General features: G+C 49.0%; 1 protein-coding gene across 1 annotated transcript in view; it reads left to right on the top strand.

Annotated features, from left to right (window-relative positions):
• LOC112236970 (protein CBFA2T3) overlaps positions 1-17,754 on the top strand; it is a 64,770-nt gene that overhangs the window by 38,618 nt on the left and 8,398 nt on the right. Inside the window, 10 exon segments of the mRNA XM_042330867.1 lie at positions 712-858; positions 7,638-7,888; positions 8,069-8,158; positions 10,200-10,381; positions 12,403-12,553; positions 12,556-12,676; positions 13,022-13,107; positions 14,605-14,839; positions 15,201-15,269; positions 16,010-16,063. Coding sequence (XP_042186801.1) covers positions 712-858; positions 7,638-7,888; positions 8,069-8,158; positions 10,200-10,381; positions 12,403-12,553; positions 12,556-12,676; positions 13,022-13,107; positions 14,605-14,839; positions 15,201-15,269; positions 16,010-16,063 — 1,386 coding nt within the window.

Raw genomic sequence — 17,754 nt, 5'->3', positions numbered from 1 at the left:
TCAGTGGGACTGGGGCGGAGGGGTGGGAATGGAGAGTGGGGGTGGGGGGTGGGGGGGTGGAGGACACTGATAGGGATGTCAGTACTACGGGGGCGTTGGTGTGGGGGTGTGGGGGTCCCGTCAGCAGCAGCTGAGCGGACCAGCAGGTGTTACTTTATGTCTCCAAGAGCTCTAATATTTTGCATGTTGTTCCAAGCCCCCATCTCTCTATCTCTCTGCTGTGGTACAACATCGTTCACAGAGTCTCTGCAGCAGAAACAAGACCTCACAGCCAGGCCATCAATACATTCTCTCTCATATCAAATCAGTGGGTCATGAGTGGGTTTCAGATAATGGAAGCAACACTGATCAATAAATACAACTAGCTATTAAGATTTTTTTCTGAGAAGTAAATTGCTTGTTTGGATCAGATTTTTATCGTGTGCATTCTGTACCTGGATGTTTGCATCTGGGTGTGTTGGTGTCTGATGTGTCTTCATGTTTGTCTCTTTGTAACTGTCTCTCTCTTTCTCTCTCTCTCTCTCTCTCTCTCCTTCGCTTTCTTTCTTTCTCATTCTCTCTCTCACCCTCCTCTTTCTTTCTTTCTTTCTTTCTTTCTTTCTTTCTTTCTTTCTTTCTTTCTTTCTTTCTTTCTTTCTTTCTTTCTTTCTTTCTTTCTTTCTTTCTTTCTTTCTCTCTCTCTCTCTCTCTCTCTCTCTCTCTCTCCTGCAGGTAGCACAGAACAGAAGGTTGGAACGATGCCCGATTCACCTGCTGATGTCAAAACCCAGCCCAGGTTGACTCCGCCCACAATGCCACCTCCACCCCCGGCCGTCAGCCAGGCACCCAATCGCAACGCTTCATTCACACCCACCACCAGTAGGTCAAGTAAGGCATTTTTAAAATTCCTTATTTCTCTGTTTGCACTCTAAAACATGTATGCATGCTATCTTTCAATTTAAAAAAATACTTATATCATATCTTACCTGGCATAAAATACTATTCTGTATTGCTACCATGTCTGTGTTCTCCCCTTGAATGCCTGAATCCTCTATGTAACTTTATAAAGAACCTTGTAAATTCCCTGAGGTAGTACTATGTATCTATCTTGAAGGTGTTTTGTGCAGCATTGGGCCGGACAGGATGTGAACAGAATAGTGAGCTGGTAGGAGTGCTGCATCAGCTCTTCTCTGTCATTGGCACGGCTCTACCTCTGCGGCTGTTAGGAAGGGAACCTGCCTGGGCTTCAGGGAAACGGGCTGCTACAGGCTGCTGATGGGCTTCATAGGCCTGGCTGTGTGTTTCTGATGATACTGTAGCTTCAACATGATGAAGACTAGACTTCAGTCAGTTGTGTGTGTAGAATTCCCTGGTGGATCAAGTGTCTTGGAGTATGTGTGAGAATGGCTGTGGCACTGTCTCTGTGTGTATGTGTGTGTGTGTGTGGGTGTGTGTGTGTTGTTTGGGGGGGGTTGTTTACTGGCTTGCACAGGGGCATTGCTGGGCTCGCCGGGCTACAGACCACTTTCTTCCCTATATAGCAATGACAGTCCGTGTTGTTTCACCTGTTGTGGTGGTCACCAGTGTAGCTCGCTCTCCCCTCTAAAACCAGAACACAAGTGGCGGGTCACATGGTTAGCCCACATGTGTGCCGACCGGCCTGGCTCCAATGGAGAAATTAGAGTCAAGGGTAGAAATGAGAGGAACCGTGTACAGAACATATATTCAAAAACTACCATCTAACACACACTGTTGGCATATTGCCATATGCACTCCGACAAACTGGGGGAGAAATTAAACACCCTGCAAATTGAAATGTTTTCAAACATATTAGGGATGGGTGGTATCCAGATCGTCATACCCTCATTCTCTCATCTCCGCCCTTCTCTCATACCGGGATATACGGTCATACCATCCTTCTCTCATATCCACCCTTCTCTCATACCAGGATATACGGTCATACCAAATCAAAATCAAATCAAATTTATTTATATAGCCCTTCGTACATCAGCTGATATCTCAAAGTGCTGTACAGAAACCCAGCCTAAAACCCCAAACAGCAAGCAATGCAGGTGTAGAAGCACGGTGGCTAGGAAAAACTCCCTAGAAAGGCCAAAACCTAGGAAGAAACCTAGAGAGGAACCAGGCTATGTGGGGTGGCCAGTCCTCTTCTGGCTGTGCCGGGTGGAGATTATAACAGAACATGGCCAAGATGTTCAAATGTTCATAAATGACCAGCATGGTCGAATAATAATAAGGCAGAACAGTTGAAACTGGAGCAGCAGCACAGTCAGGTGGAAGTTGAAACTGGAGCAGCAGCATGGCCAGGTGGACTGGGGACAGCAAGGAGTCATCATGTCAGGTAGTCCTGGGGCATGGTCCTAGGGCTCAGGTCAGTTGAAACTGGAACAGCAGCATGGCCAGGTGGACTGGGGACAGCAAGGAGTCATCATGTCAGGTAGTCCTGGAGCTCAGGTCCTAGGGCTCAGGTCCTCCGAGAGAGAGAAAGAAAGAGAGAAGGAGAGAATTAGAGAACGCACACTTAGATTCACACAGGACACCGAATAGGACAGGAGAAGTACTCCAGATATAACAAACTGACCCCAGCCCCCAACACATAAACTACTGCAGCATAAATACTGGAGGCTGAGACAGGAGGGGTCAGGAGACACTGTGGCCCCATCCGAGGTCACCCCGGACAGGGCCAAACAGGAAGGATATAACCCCACCCACTTTGCCAAAGCACAGCCCCCACACCACTAGAGGGATATCTTCAACCACCAACTTACCATCCTGAGACAAGGCTGAGTATAGCCCACAAAGATCTCCGCCACGGCACAACCCAAGGGGTACCATCCTTCTCTCATATCCACCCTTCTCTCATACCAGGATATACGGTCATACCATCCTTCTCTCATATCCACCCTTCTCTCATATCCACCCTTCTCTCATACTTGGATATACGGTCATACCATCCTTCTCTCATATCCATCCTTCTCTCATATCCACCCTTCTCTCATACTTGGATATACGGTCATATCATCCTTCTCTCATCTCCGCCCTTCTCTCATACCGGGATATACGGTCATACCATCCTTCTCTCATACCGGGATATACGGTCATACCATCCTTCTCTCATATCCATCCTTCTCTCATATCCACCCTTCTCTCATACTTGGATATATGGTCATACCATCCTTCTCTCATATCCACCCTTCTCTCATACCGGGATATACGGTCCTACCATCCTTCTCTCATATCCATCCTTCTCTCATATCCACCCTTCTCTCATACCGGGATATACGGTCATACCATCCTTCTCTCATATCCATCCTTCTCTCATATCCACCCTTCTCTCATACCGGGATATACGGTCATACCATCCTTCTCTCATATCCACCCTTCTCTCATACCGGGATATACGGTCATACCATCCTTCTCTCCTACCGGGATATACAGTCATACCGTCCTTCTCTCATACCGGGATATGTGGTCATACCATCCTTCTCTCATATCCACCCTTCTCTCATTCCGGGATATACGATCATACCATCCTTGTCTCATATCCACCCTTCTCTCATTCCGGGATATACGATCATACCATCCTTGTCTCATATCCACCCTTCTCTCATACCGTGATATACAGTCATACCGTCCTTCTCTCATACCGGGATATGTGGTCATACCATCCTTCTCTCATATCCACCCTTCTCTCATTCCGGGATATACGATCATACCATCCTTCTCTCATATCCACCCTTCTCTCATACCGGGATATACAGTCATACCGTCCTTCTCTCATACCGGGATATGTGGTCATACCATCCTTCTCTCATATCCACCCTTCTCTCATACCGGGATATGTGGTCATACCATCCTTCTCTCATATCCGCCCTTCTCTCATACCGGGATATGTGGTCATACCATCCTTCTCTCATATCCACCCTTCTCTCATTCCGGGATATACGATCATACCATCCTTCTCTCATATCCACCCTTCTCTCATACCGGGATATACGGTCATACCATCCTTCTCTCATATCCACCCTTCTCTCATACCGGGATATACGATCATACCATCCTTCTCTCATATCCACCCTTCTCTCATACCGGGATATACGGTCATACCATCCTTCTCTCATATCCACCCTTCTCTCATTCCGGGATATACGATCATACCATCCTTGTCTCATATCCACCCTTCTCTCATTCCGGGATATACGATCATACCATCCTTCTCTCATATCCACCCTTCTCTCATTCCGGGATATACGATCATACCATCCTTCTCTCATATCCACCCTTCTCTCATACCGGGATATACGATCATACCATCCTTGTCTCATATCCACCCTTCTCTCATACCGGGATATACGGTATTACTGGCTTAGTACACAGGGTGGCTCCAAAAAAAAAAACACAAAAAAAGCCTATTGGGCATCTAATACCAGAATGCTAACAAAATTGGCACAGATATTAGCGAATTTCGATGGAGGCTGCTAGCTAAATACGCTAATGAGCACAAAACAAAAATAAACTAATTGAGATTGCAGAGACAGGCAATTCTGCTACGAAATGTATACATATCTAGGTAGGCGCTACCGAATGTCATTTTTGGTGAGTTTGGACATTTACAAGCGAATGTGTACGAGAGACATTGTCCAAATGAACAAAGTTCCAGACGCATGCTTGTCTTAAGGAAGTACAGCACTGGCTCTGGATCAGCATGTATAGGCTACACTTGTGTCTGTGTGGAGTCTGGAGTTGCTAGGGAAACAGGCATGCCTGCTCTGCTCAGAGAAGAGGGGAGTGGAGAAGACAGACCGAGAACTGAGAGGAGAAAAAATGCAAGGAAATCAAGATCGTGTAAGCTGTACAGGTAACTCATCCAAAGAGCTTTGACTTCTCAAACATGGTAGAAAGCTAACACAATATGATGCCCTGTCATCTTATTAGTTCAGCCACTTACTTACATTAACTTGCAAGTTAACTTAGGGGCAGAGTTAATGCAGATTTCTGCGTTTTTCACTCAGGAAAGAAAGATAAAACGCTTCAGAAATATCTTGCTGTGTTTTGTAAACGCAGATGTAAAATGCTTTTTATTGTAATTTCTGGTCGGCATAAGGCTAATTTCATACTTCAGTTGCACTTCTCCCCTCAGATGAGAATTCATGAATGGGCATTCTATCAACAGACAGCGCTCTGAACTGATGTGTAGCTAGCTACCTTTTCTCCTGTACTTTTCTCAGTGTAGCCTACTTTTCTCTGGTAAAATGCAAGATTAACTTTAAGCCCAACATTAGGAAATGTAACGGGCTACATTCTTTCTATGATAAACATTAGAAATATGATGGCCATGCAGCTTATTTTTTCTTTGGAAGCTCATTTATTTGTGTAGCTAGCTAACAGCCAAGTAGCGTTGCACTTCTGTTGTCATCTGATGAAAATGAAGCTGTTTTCTGCCGAATGTGTTGCACTAATGTCTTTTCCGTGACGGAAAAACTATAGTTGCATCTCCCTGATCAGTCTATTGAAGCAAAATAACACGGTTGACTTTCGATATAAAATGTGAGCTCTGTCAATACACAGCTGGCCTCACCTGCTCCTGCTTTCTCCTGTTGTGCTATTTCAAACAAACACGACTGGCTCCACTGTCCTGGGGGAACTACGTTTAGCTTCATAATGTCAAATAAAGTGACAGGTGAAATGAAGAATGCGATCTGCTTTATCTCCTAACGTATTGCACAAGTTAACTAAAGGTATTTACTTAAAGAGTAGCTACAAATATGAAAGTGCATTGAAAAACCTCAAATAAATAGTTTCAATATATCAAAATACCCTGGTATACGGTATATATGGTATACTGCCCACCAAGCTTAAAACATATCATATTAAACTCACACATGCATACATCCTTTAACATCTCAATAATTCAGCCGCATACACCCAAGACTAAGAATAAACAAAACATCAAAAGATTTATATACATTATACAGTATAAAAACAAATATCAGAGGAAACAATAGTATACTATATGATAAGTTACAAATGAGTGAATTGAATATGATTTCATTCTGATTGAGACGTACATCTTGTTGTGACAGTCACTGAAGACAGAGGATGGAGTGTAAGAATATCTCACCAATATTGGGTAATGTACCATTCAGTAGATGAAGCAGGGGAAAGGTGGAGCGTGGAACGGAGGGAGTAGTGGAGGGGTGTGGAGCAGGAGTGTGGCAGCCAGGCAGGGTGGGGAGGTGGGGTGGGGGTGCCCTGAACCTGAAAGCTGCAAATCTACTTTCAGCTGGTGGACATGTGCAAGGACTGATTTAGCAACACACCTGCTATTGGAATAAACTAACACAGGCCACAGGCCTATTTTTGGCACCTCTTTAACACGTTCCTCTTATAGTTGTGTCCTACTGAGTGAGTGGGTGAGCGAAAGTTAGAAACAGACTGGTGAAGGGAAGGAGGGGCAGTGGGAAAGAGGGGGGGTCAAACGGTCCCACTTGTGAGAGGCAGCTGAAGTTACTGCACACAGAGCCTTCACTCAAACTGGTATGAGCCGAGGCAGAGCACGAGCAGCAGAGTACGGGTTAGCAGCCAACAGTGTCTTTACCCAGCCTTAGTGCATTCCCTGGCCTCAGCTTTAGTGTGTTCCCTGGCCTCAGCCTTAGTGTGTTTCCTGGCCTCAGCCTTAGTGTGTTTCCTGGCCTCAGCCTTAGTGTGTTTCCTGGCCTCAGCCTTAGTGTGTTTCCTGGCCTCAGCCTTAGTGTGTTCCCTGGCCTCAGCTTTAGTGTGTTCCCTGGCCTCAGCTTTAGTGTGTTCCCTGGCCTCAGCTTTAGTGTGTTCCCTGGCCTCAGCCTTAGTGTGTTTCCTGGCCTCGGCCTTAGTGTGTTTCCTGGCCTCAGCCTTAGTGTGTTTCCTGGCCTCAGCCTTAGTGTGTTCCCTGGCCTCAGCTTTAGTGTGTTCCCTGGCCTCAGCCTTAGTGTGTTCCCTGGCCTCAGCTTTAGTGTGTTCCCTGGTCTCAGCTTTAGTGTGTTCCCTGGCCTCAGCTTTAGTGTGTTCCCTGGCCTCAGCTTTAGTGTGTTCCCTGGCTTCAGCCTTAGTGCGTTCCCTGGCCTCAGCCTTAGTGTGTTTCCTGGCCTCAGCCTTAGTGCGTTCCCTGGTCCCAGCCTTAGTGCTTTCCCTGGTCCCAGCCTTAGTGTGTTCCCTGGTCCCAGCCTTAGTGTGTTCCCTGGTCCCAGCCTTAGTGTGTTCCCTGGTCCCAGCCTTAGTGTGTTCCCTGGTCCCAGCCTTAGTGTGTTCCCTGGTCCCAGCCTTAGTGTGTTCCCTGGTCCCAGCCTTAGTGTGTTCCCTGGTCCCAGCCTTAGTGTGTTCCCTGGTCCCAGCCTTAGTGTGTTCCCTGGTCCCAGCCTTAGTGTGTTCCCTGGCCCCAGCCTTAGTGTGTTCCCTGGCCCCAGCCTTACTTTGTGCCCTGGAGCTCTCCGCCTCAACCTTAAGGATGCATGTGCCATCACCACCCTCCTCGACCCTGTCCTCCGGCGCCCTCACACCGCATGACGTCTGAGGGGAGGAGGTAGAGGGACAGGTGGAGGATGGAGGAGGACAACAGACTGGTACTGATGGATGGCCTCTCTCCCTCTCTCTCCCTGCAGTGCTGAACGGGAGCAGTCACTCGAGTCACTCGCCCACTTCGCTCAACGGGGCGCCCTCTACACCCAACGGCTTCAGCAACGGCCCCGCCATGTCGTCCACCGCCTCCCTGTCCAATCAGCAGCTGCCGCCGGCCTGTGGCGCCCGCCAGCTCTGCAAGCTCAAGCGCTTCCTCACCACGCTGCAGCAGTTCGGCAACGACATCTCGCCCGAGATCGGAGAGCGAGTCCGCAGTCTGGTGCTGGGCCTGGTGGTAAGTCCTCTTCTCTATCCCTCTCCCCTGTCTGTCTATCTCTCCCACTCGTTCTCCTACTTTTCTGGAGTTACAGTACTTACTTAGTTGTGTCCAGTATCTCTTTCTGACTCTCCATGTTTTACTGTGAAGCTTCTTCCGCAAGTGTTCCAATCTCTCCCTTCCTCTGGTTTTTGACAGAATTCCACCCTGACCATAGAAGAGTTCCACTCCAAACTCCAGGAGGCTACCAACTTCCCGCTGCGTCCCTTTGTCATTCCATTCCTCAAGGTAAGCACATCAAAACCCTACGTAGACACACCCTCCTTTTTTCCAATAGGCTGCCTAGGAATCCCCAGGTTATTTCCCAGTATGTCCCTTTGAGCAGCTTCCACTTCTGATATTAGCTTGCATATGGAGATGGAAGGAAGGGCTTTCGAGAACAAAACCCACCCAAACAAACAAAGAATATTCTCCGGATGGCTGGCCAGTGTAGAAAGCGACCTGGTTTCTGTGCCTGAGCCGTGTGTGATTCCTCCATTAGTGTGTGGATGTGGAGCTGATTGAAGCTCGGTATATAAAGGGAGTAGGACCCTGCAGATTTCCAACCCAGTCTGCTGCCGACTGCCTGGCGCTGGGCTGATCTGCTGGTCCATATGGCCATCGTTTGCGATTCATTAAAACTGGCACACGAGTGTTTACCCTGAGTGGCGCGGCGTGGAGCGGAGGGAGGGAGGGAGGGAGGGAGGGAGGGAGGGAGGGAGGGAGGGAGGGAGGGAGGGAGGGAGGGAGGGGGGGAGGGTAAATAAGGCTCCCTGACAGATGTAGCCGGCCCGGGGTGGCTACCACGCAGAGCTTTTCACTCTGGCTGATGTCTTTGGCCTGATCCTGTTACCTGCGTTGTCAAACCCACAGTCACGGAGACGAGAGCAGGGAGAGAGAGAGAGAGACAAAATCCATCTTTCCGAACGACTGTCATTATGAATAACACATTACTCTGCTGTGGTCCAGAAGTCACAATGCCAGCTGTTCAATACATAACACATGTAACAAATGTGACAGTAGGGAATGGGCCTTCAGGGACACTGCTGACGGTTCTGATGGAGGGAGGGGCAGTCATGCTGACACTGCGTGTGCGTGTCTGTGTGCGCGCGTGCCTGTGTCTGTCTGTGTGTCTGTGTCGGTGCTGGGTGCTGGCCGTGCTGCTTGGTGGTGACTAGGGCACACATTCCTGTCTGTCCCACACACTCTGTATCTCTGTCCCTCCTGTTTATTCCCAGAGCAGAGGGACATATGGGGGACAACAGGGGGGCGGGCCAAGCTGGAGTCATGCCTGGTTATTAACTATAATTGCAGACATGATGGTGGCTTGTACGGTTGTGGATGGAATGTAATTCCACACACCACATACCAACACAAATACATTCACATACATACAATACATTCACTACGGAGATCTTGGTTAGCTCAGTGAGGGAAAGATGAACAAGCAAACAGTATCTGCTCTATAGGAAGGTGTTAACTAGCAACCAGGCAGCATTCCCACAGTGTGCTAGATAGATAGATAGATAGATAGATAGATAGATAGATAGATAGATAGATAGATAGATAGATAGATAGATAGATAGATAGATAGATAGATAGATAGATAGATAGATAGATAGATAGATAGATAGATAGATAGATAGATAGATAGATAGAGAGAGAGAGAGAGAGAGAGAGAGAGAGAGAGAGAGAGAGAGAGATAGGCCAGTGTCTGATGGGCGCTAGCTGTCTCATTAGTGGAGATTATTATTATTGTGAGAGTGGCGTGGCGTGCCTCTAGCAGCATCCAGAGGATGGCTCAGGACCTTGTGTCAAGAGGACAGTTTTCCAGCCGGCCTGGTGTGCCATGAGGTTACACATCTGTGACATGGCAGCTAGCGCTGTGCTTTGTCAAAGTGACGGCCTGACTGAGCTCTCTGACAGCACCCACTTACCCCTCCTCTCTCCCCTCTTCCTACCCCTGAGGGAGACAGACACTGGGGAGGAATGTGTGGTGGTGGGTCTGTGTTATCTCACCCTCCCTGTCTCATCCTCTCTCTTTCTCTCTCAATCTCTCTCTCTCTCTGTCTTTGTCTTTCCCTCCCACATGCTCTGGCTCTTAATTCTAAAACTATTTTATTTTTATGCCTTGTCTCTCCTCTCTCATCCTCCACCTCCCACCTTGACCCTCCTCCTCGTCTCGCCTTTTTCCACTTACCATATCTTCTCCTTTCATTCCTCCTGTCCCTCCTCCCTTCTCTCCTCCTGTCCCTCCTCCCTTCTCTCCCCCTTCCCTCTCCTCTCCCAGGCGAACCTGCCCCTGCTTCAGAGGGAGCTCCTCCACTGTGCACGGATGGCCAAGCAGACACCCGCCCAGTATCTGGCCCAGCATGAGCAGCTGCTGCTGGACGCCAACGCCAGCTCGCCCCTGGACTCCTCTGAGATCATGATGGAGATCAACGAGCATGGCAAGAGGAGGACCCCCGACAGGTACTGAGTGACCACCACACACACACTCAAAATACACACACACACTCAAAATACACACACACTCAAAATACACACACACACTCAAAATACACACACACAACACTCACACACACACACACTCAAAATACACACACACACTCAAAATACACACTATGCAGACACGTCACATGCCACAGCTGGAAAACAACTTATCACTCCTCTCCCTCCATCTTACAGCAGAAACACAACTGAAAAAACACACACAGGCTTACACACACAAATAATTGAATTATTTCTGGGTATTTGGAAATGACAAGCCACAAGGGGGGGGGTTATAAATCCTCTGTGCGGGAGGCGGAAGTCTGGGCAGCCCTGATGCCAGGCGGGTAGGGAGGGTGATTCAGGCTGTGCCAGCTGTCTGCGAGGGGAGGAGGAGGAGGGAGGAGGAGGACAAGTCCAGATGCTGTGGACGTCACGCTATAACCACAGCAGCAGCAGTGGCTCTGTGTCAGCGGCCCCAGTACAGTATGAGGAGATGTCCTCAGTCCAACCCACAGACAATGCCCTCACTGTCCTATACACTTCCCTGCCCTCCCCACAGCAGCCTGCTGCCATATCCGCCCCACATAGTGGGCCGTATGGAGGGGCGGGTGGAGACACATCTGGAATTTAAGACAGACAAAACCACAGCACTACTCTCCACCTCCCCATCTCTCTCACTCCCCATCCCTTTATCTTTGGCTTCCTCTCCTCTCCTCTCCTCTCCTCTCCTCTCCTCTCCTCTCCTCTCCTCTCCTCTCCTCTCCTCTCCTCTCCTCTCCTCTCCTCTCCTCCTCTCCTCTCCTCTCCTCTCCTCTCCTCTCCTCTCCTCTCCTCTCCTCTCTCCTTTCTCTTCTCTTCTCTCCTGTCCTTTCTTTCAGTCAGCTAGTCAGTATGTCAGGGATGTGTCCAGATCCTGCTGAACCCCTGCTTGAGCTTATCGTGACGGGGAGGGAGGGAGGGGGAAGGGAGGGGGAGAGAGAGAGAGGGTGGAGGAACGGGCAATCCCTCTGTAATCTCCACACCTCCGCCTCCCAACCCCTGGCTTACAGTGTCACGGTGGGCTGGGCCAGCTGTTGCTTAGATATGTGAGATATCGGTGGCGGGCTAGAGCACTGACAGAGACAGACACATCCCCCCCCCACAGTCTCACCCCACGACCCACAGCCTGCCAGAGGTGGAGAGGGTCTGCAGAGGGGATTGGGGGTAGAGGGTGGGAGGGGATTCATCACGTAAACAAAGAGGGGACAAATACCCATACACACACACACACACACACACACACACAGACAGACAGACAGACAGTAATATACACACACACGGACTCGTGAACAGAAACACACTCGCATCCACATGGCACTGAAATTCCTTGCATTTGCCTTTGATCCCGGGGAAGATAGAGAGCGATTTACCTCCGAATGCCTGGCTGTTTCACCAAGCTAAACAGATGAATATCAACACCGGCGTTTAAACTGTCCAGATGGCTCCCAAAACAGGACCGCCACTGAACATCTGCCAAACACAGACTCACAACGGCCCCGTAGGTCTGTGGGAGAGGCTACACTTGCAAGTTACGAGAGTGAGTTGAGGGACGTTAGGATTAAGAGTTTGGATCCCAGCTCGAGACACAGAATATACCGAGTGTATTTTTTACGTATGGCGTACAGCTGTGCACACACTCTGGAGTAGATTCTGTCTGAAGTGAACAGTGAGCTTCTCAGCAGGGGGGATTCCTGAAACACTGTCAGATTTACTGCTCATGTCTTCTAGTAACAACAACACGTTAGCGGCCCAGTAAATCCAGAATGCGTGGACGTCCTGAATATAACACATCTCATTCCTGTTCCCTTGTAACTTCCTCAGTGTGGCATAGTAAAACAATAATGGATTTTCCTCATATTCTAGGAGATGTTAACAATTGTAAAGGGAGTGAAAGTGTCTGATTTGGTGGTGACAGGTATAAAGGGAATGTAACCGTGTTGACCTGTGCTCTCATCCTTCAGGACCAAAGACTCAGAGAGAGACGGGCACCACCCGGAGCACCTGGCCAAGCGACCCTGCACCATCAGCCCCAGCCAGCGCTTCAGCCCCAGCACTGGCCTGCCAGCCCACCCGCCCCCCAACGGCCTGCCCACGCACCCCCAACGGCCTGTCTCACCCCAACCCCCTGCCCCCAACACTACCGGCTGGAGGACATGGCCCTGGCCCACCACTACCGCGACGCCTACCGCCACACAGCAGAGCACCGCGAGGCTCGGGACAGGCACCGGCAGACAGGTGAGAGAGGGAGGGAATGAGAGAGGAGCGAGGGAGGGATGAGGGAGAGCGAGAGCAAGAGAGAGGGCCTCATGGCGTCTCTAAAGAACAATGACAGGTTGTCACAGTTTGGTGTTAAATTCCCATGGTAGTGCATCTATAAAAGCCTATAGTGACACATGCTTGGGTATGTCCCCCTAGGAATCCAAATATGTCTTCCCTCGGTTAGAGCCGTAATGGCTCACACTGTATAAGGAAGTGTTAGAGCCCTAATGTCCTGTATGTGGAGGAGACTGGAGCCAGAATGGCTCATATGTGGTGATGGTGCCTAAGTGCTGAACGCAGGACTGTGTGTTTGTGTTGCAGCCGTGCATGGAGCACGTCAGGAGGAAGTGATCGATCACCGCCTGACAGATCGGGAGTGGGCCGAGGAGTGGAAGCACCTCGATAATGTACGTGTTGCTGGGGTAGGGCTCCCCGGTTTTATCCTAATATCTCCCTAATATCTCCCAAATATCTCCCAAATATCCCCCATCCTACAGAGAAGTGTGTAGTAGAAATCTTTCAACCTCTCGGTGCTGTAGATGATATAAAGGGAGGTGGGACAAGGGGAGACAGGGTGCTGCTGACAGATTTAAGAACTGAAACCTCAGCAGAGTTTGCATTTGATGGACAGCTGACCTTAGGGGGTCTGTAGAGGCTTGTGTCCATGTCAGGAATGGACAGCCGAGGCCTCTCTGGCCAGCATACTAATACTGGAGCAAGCACTCTGAGCTCCCCTTACCTTTACCAAGGCTGGAACACTCACTCACACACACACACACACACACACACACACACACACACACACACACACACACACAGGCACTAAAAAGGGCCACAGATGGAGCGAGGGACCCAGTAGAGGACAGCTCCAGCTGGGGAGAGCAGCTGAGACAAGGGCTGTAGTCATGGAGGGAACCGGCCTGTGCTGGGCCTCTGCCAAATTAGAAACACTCTACTGAAATAAATATAGATAACAGAGGGAGAGAGAGAGAGGGAGGGAGAGAGAGAGAGAGAGAGAGAGAGGAGAGAGAGAGAGAGAGAGAGAGAGAGAGAGAGAGAGAGAGAGAGAGAGAGAGAGAGAGAGAGAGAGAGAGAGAGAGAGAGAGAGAGAGAGAGAGAGAGAGAGAGTGAGTGAGTATGGAAGGGGGCATTTTGCAGACCGGGGGTTAGAGGAGGCATAGGGCAAAGGCAGAAAGAGAAACAATGTTGAGAGAGAGAAAAGAGAGTTAGTGAAGAAAAATATCAAGAGGAAGGCAAGGGGAGGAGGTGTGGGTGAAAGGCTTTAGCAGACAGGGGCTTGGAGGGAGCACAGGGGTGGAATGAATTGGTTAGGCCTTTTCAATCGGTAGCACAGCTGTTACAGCCATTTTTACTTCACTGCTCTGTATAATCACTCAACCTCATTCACACACACACACACACACACACACACACACACACACACACACACACACATACTCTCGCTGCTAAAACGGTGACAGGGTCACACGCTCCTGAGTGCTCCTTAGAAAGTATTGTTGCACCTAAACAGCAAGAACTGATTCTAGAGACACTGGATTACTCCCCAAAAAATCACTCAAATTACCATCAATGAAAATGTTCTCATACAATTTGACATCTTGATGAAGGTTAGGCCTGATTGTGTTTTTCATAGACTAAATTCAGAATGCACACTATACAGTACTTCCGAATAAAACTATGCGACCCTGATTTATCGGTACACTTTTAGGTGCAGAGGCTCCGCCATCCTTTAGCACCACCGAGAGCAGCTGCCTGTTGTCAGAGTCTGAACTGTAGGAGAAGAGCGGCGCTCTGATCATGTCTCCCCCCCTCCCTCCCTCCTTCCCTCCTCCTCCTCCCCCCCCCTCCCTCCCTCCCTCCTTCCCTCCTCCTCCCCCCTGCAGCTGCTCAACTGCATCATGGACATGGTGGAGAAGACACGGCGGTCTCTCACGGTGCTGCGGCGTTGCCAGGAGGCCGACCGCGAGGAGATGAACCACTGGATCCGGCGCTACAGCGACGTGGAAGATATGAAAAAAGGTGGGAGCAACGGCCAGCCACGCCCTCCTCCTCCTCCTCTACCTCCTCACAACTCCTCCTCCAACACTCCTAACAACGTCGAGACACAGCAGCCCATAGGTACTTCCACCGCTGCAGACACCAGCACCAGGCTGTCACTCCTCACTCCACACCGTCACTCACTCTGTGGGTTCTGTCTGCTCTGAGGAAAGAGGGGAGCATGCTGGGGGATGAAATGAATTGTTACAAAGCAAAATGAAGCTCAAGTTTGAGTGTGTTCATGAGGTCGGGACGCAGAGGGCTGAATCCTAACTCGAGATCTATGCACGTAGCTTGGGCTTTTGGTTAAACCATGCACTGACGTTCGTGGGAAATCTGTGCAAAATATTGAGTTATTTCCGGTTAGGATTTGGCCCATAACGTGTGTATGTGTGGAGAGCGCGGTAGACTGACTGATGTTCTGGTCTGGATTGTGTTTCAGAGATTCATAGGGACTTCCTGCACAGACCTGCGTCTGGCTACCTACCTGAGGAGATCTGGAGGAAGGTTGGTGAGTAACCACACGTCCGCCCTGACTGAACTGTCTCTGTCCCGTCACCCTCACCGCAACCGCCACTGCAGATAGCCCTGAAGAGGGCCCTGCCTGTCCTGTTGCCATAGTTACATAAGGACAGGGATGGGATTGGAGGGCCTGTGACTGTCATGTGTGTCATTAGTGCTAAGTGCTTTCCACCTTTAACCTGCTATGAACGGCGACTGCAGTTCAGCTGCAGTGAAAATGCACTAACCAACCTGGCGCTGTCCAGAGCAGCGCATGCAGCAGAGGTGGGGCCTGCAGCTTCACCCGGGGAGAGGGAGGAGGAGGAGGGATTTCCTTTGCTTAGGAGAAGTAAAGCTTAGTTCATATAATACTGCTTTTCATTGTGACATATTTTAACTCATTGTTTTAGGTATAGTTGAACCAGTCAGACCAATTGTATCATAATAACTGTTGGCAATCTGGGACCAAGCCCCTTATTCAGACTAAAGACTGTCAGTATCATATGCAGAGCAGACTGATTCAGTTAGATGTAGCAGGGGTGGGTTAGCGTGTTGCAGTGCCTGGGCCTTATATAGCTAGCATATAAGAGGAGTCAGTTATGACGTAGCCTTGGTCCCACTGAGCACCAACACAATTATGCTGCAGTCATATTTAAATACTGTGGGGGGAAAGATGCTGCTGTCTGAGATAATGTGCTGCATTTTCACCAGCGGAAGAACTATTTTAATTTACAGTTGTTTTTCATACAGGTGCTACAAGTATCCCACTCTCCCCAGCACTGAAGCAACTCCAAAACAAGCAGGGTGAGTATGACAGCTCCCATCTGTGTGTGTGTGTGTGTGTGTGTGTGTGTGTGTGTGTGTGTGTGTGTGTGTGTGTGTGTGTGTGTGTGTGTGTGTGTGTGTGTGTGAGACCCCTCCTATGGTATTCACTACTGCACCACCTCTGTCCTATTACCACTGCTCCCTCAGCAAACAGCATAACTGCAGTCCATCTCTTTCATTAGAAAAAGACACGTATTCTCTGGTGTCGGTCGGGTTGAGAGACTCTGCCGCCTTTGAAAAACAAGATCTGAAGTGTGAAAAACCTGCCGAATCCCTCCGGAATTAAAACGTTAATATTGCTGCCCCTCCGTGTTTTGCATTAAGTGCTAATTGTCCTAGCATCTGCTCTGCAGGCTCCTTGATAAGAATTAATTACATTTGTAAACTAATCTTAGTGATGCATGCATTAAGCCTGATAATTGAGCAGCAGAGGACTGTACCGATAGTTAGGAAAAGGCATGCACGAATAAGGAGGGAAAACATGTAGAACTGAAATGATGGATGAAGGTAGAGACGGGCAGGGTGAAAAAAGCCAGGGAAGGCTTGTGCTGGAGGTGTTGAGAGGATAAACGGAATACAAACTACTTCTCCAGATTCTGAGGAGAGGAGACCGACTCACACACACAAAGACATGCAGGCACGCACACACATGTCCTCATATTCAGCACATACACACGGGACTAGCCACCCAGCCCCAGCTCAGCACAGCAGCCCCCGTGCCCCAACCCCAGTTCCCCCCAGCCCCAGCTCAGCACAGCAGCCCCCGTGCCCCCGCCCCAGCTCAGCACAGCAGCCCCAGACAGCTGGACCAGAGGGGGAGCAGAGGGAGAAATATGACAGTTATTTATGACTCCTTTCCTTTACACCAACTGACTGGAAGAATCAGGGAGGGAGAATAGACCACAGTATGGCTCTCACATCCAGTCTGCCCAGAGGAGGCTCACTCACCTGGGGGACCATCTGACTATGTCTGTGTGTAGAACAGAGGGGAATCTGCTAATACAACTTCCCCTCCTTTTGGTTGTACAATACATTTACTTATCCCATATACTGTACCAGTTGGCAGTTTGATATGATATTTTTCATGGCCATAAAATATACATTTGGTGGTTGAACATGAGGATTTAATTAGTTGTATTATGTGGGGCAGCTGTTTTCTTTAGATGGAATTGTGCAAGAGCTAAAGCAAAATGAATCTCCGATGTTGTATTTTGTTCTCCTTGTAACATGAAGAAAATAATGAGCGGGATTGTGATTCCTTCCTAACCGGATAACCACTGTCTTCTAATGAGAACCAGCCTTAGCGTCTATTTTTTTCTAAAAACACTGCCTATTCACTCACATGAGTTGGCATTTGTAGAACAAAGGCCATAGGACCTCTAACACAGTTAACCCCTGTTAGCAAAGTTATGCATCAATGATATGGAAAGCATTTTCACTCCTCAGTTCTTACATCTGTTTCTTCTCTGTTCATTCACTCAGAATTTTAAAAAAAAATCGTAAGCAGAGAGTCACAGGATAATGGGTTAATAGGCAAGTTTATGAACAAAGTTTGGAGACATCTGCTGTTGTCAGCGCTGGAAATGATTGTTACCAGACGTCTTTTAATGAATTATTAACAGGCTTCTTTTTCTGACAGAATGTTTTAAATCTTGGATGATGTACATCTG

This window comes from Oncorhynchus tshawytscha, linkage group LG12, assembly GCF_018296145.1.
Source record: "Oncorhynchus tshawytscha isolate Ot180627B linkage group LG12, Otsh_v2.0, whole genome shotgun sequence".
In the NCBI taxonomy this organism is placed as follows: domain Eukaryota; kingdom Metazoa; phylum Chordata; class Actinopteri; order Salmoniformes; family Salmonidae; genus Oncorhynchus; species Oncorhynchus tshawytscha.
Note: the sequence above shows the minus strand (reverse complement) of the source record. Positions and strands in the feature narration are given on the sequence as shown.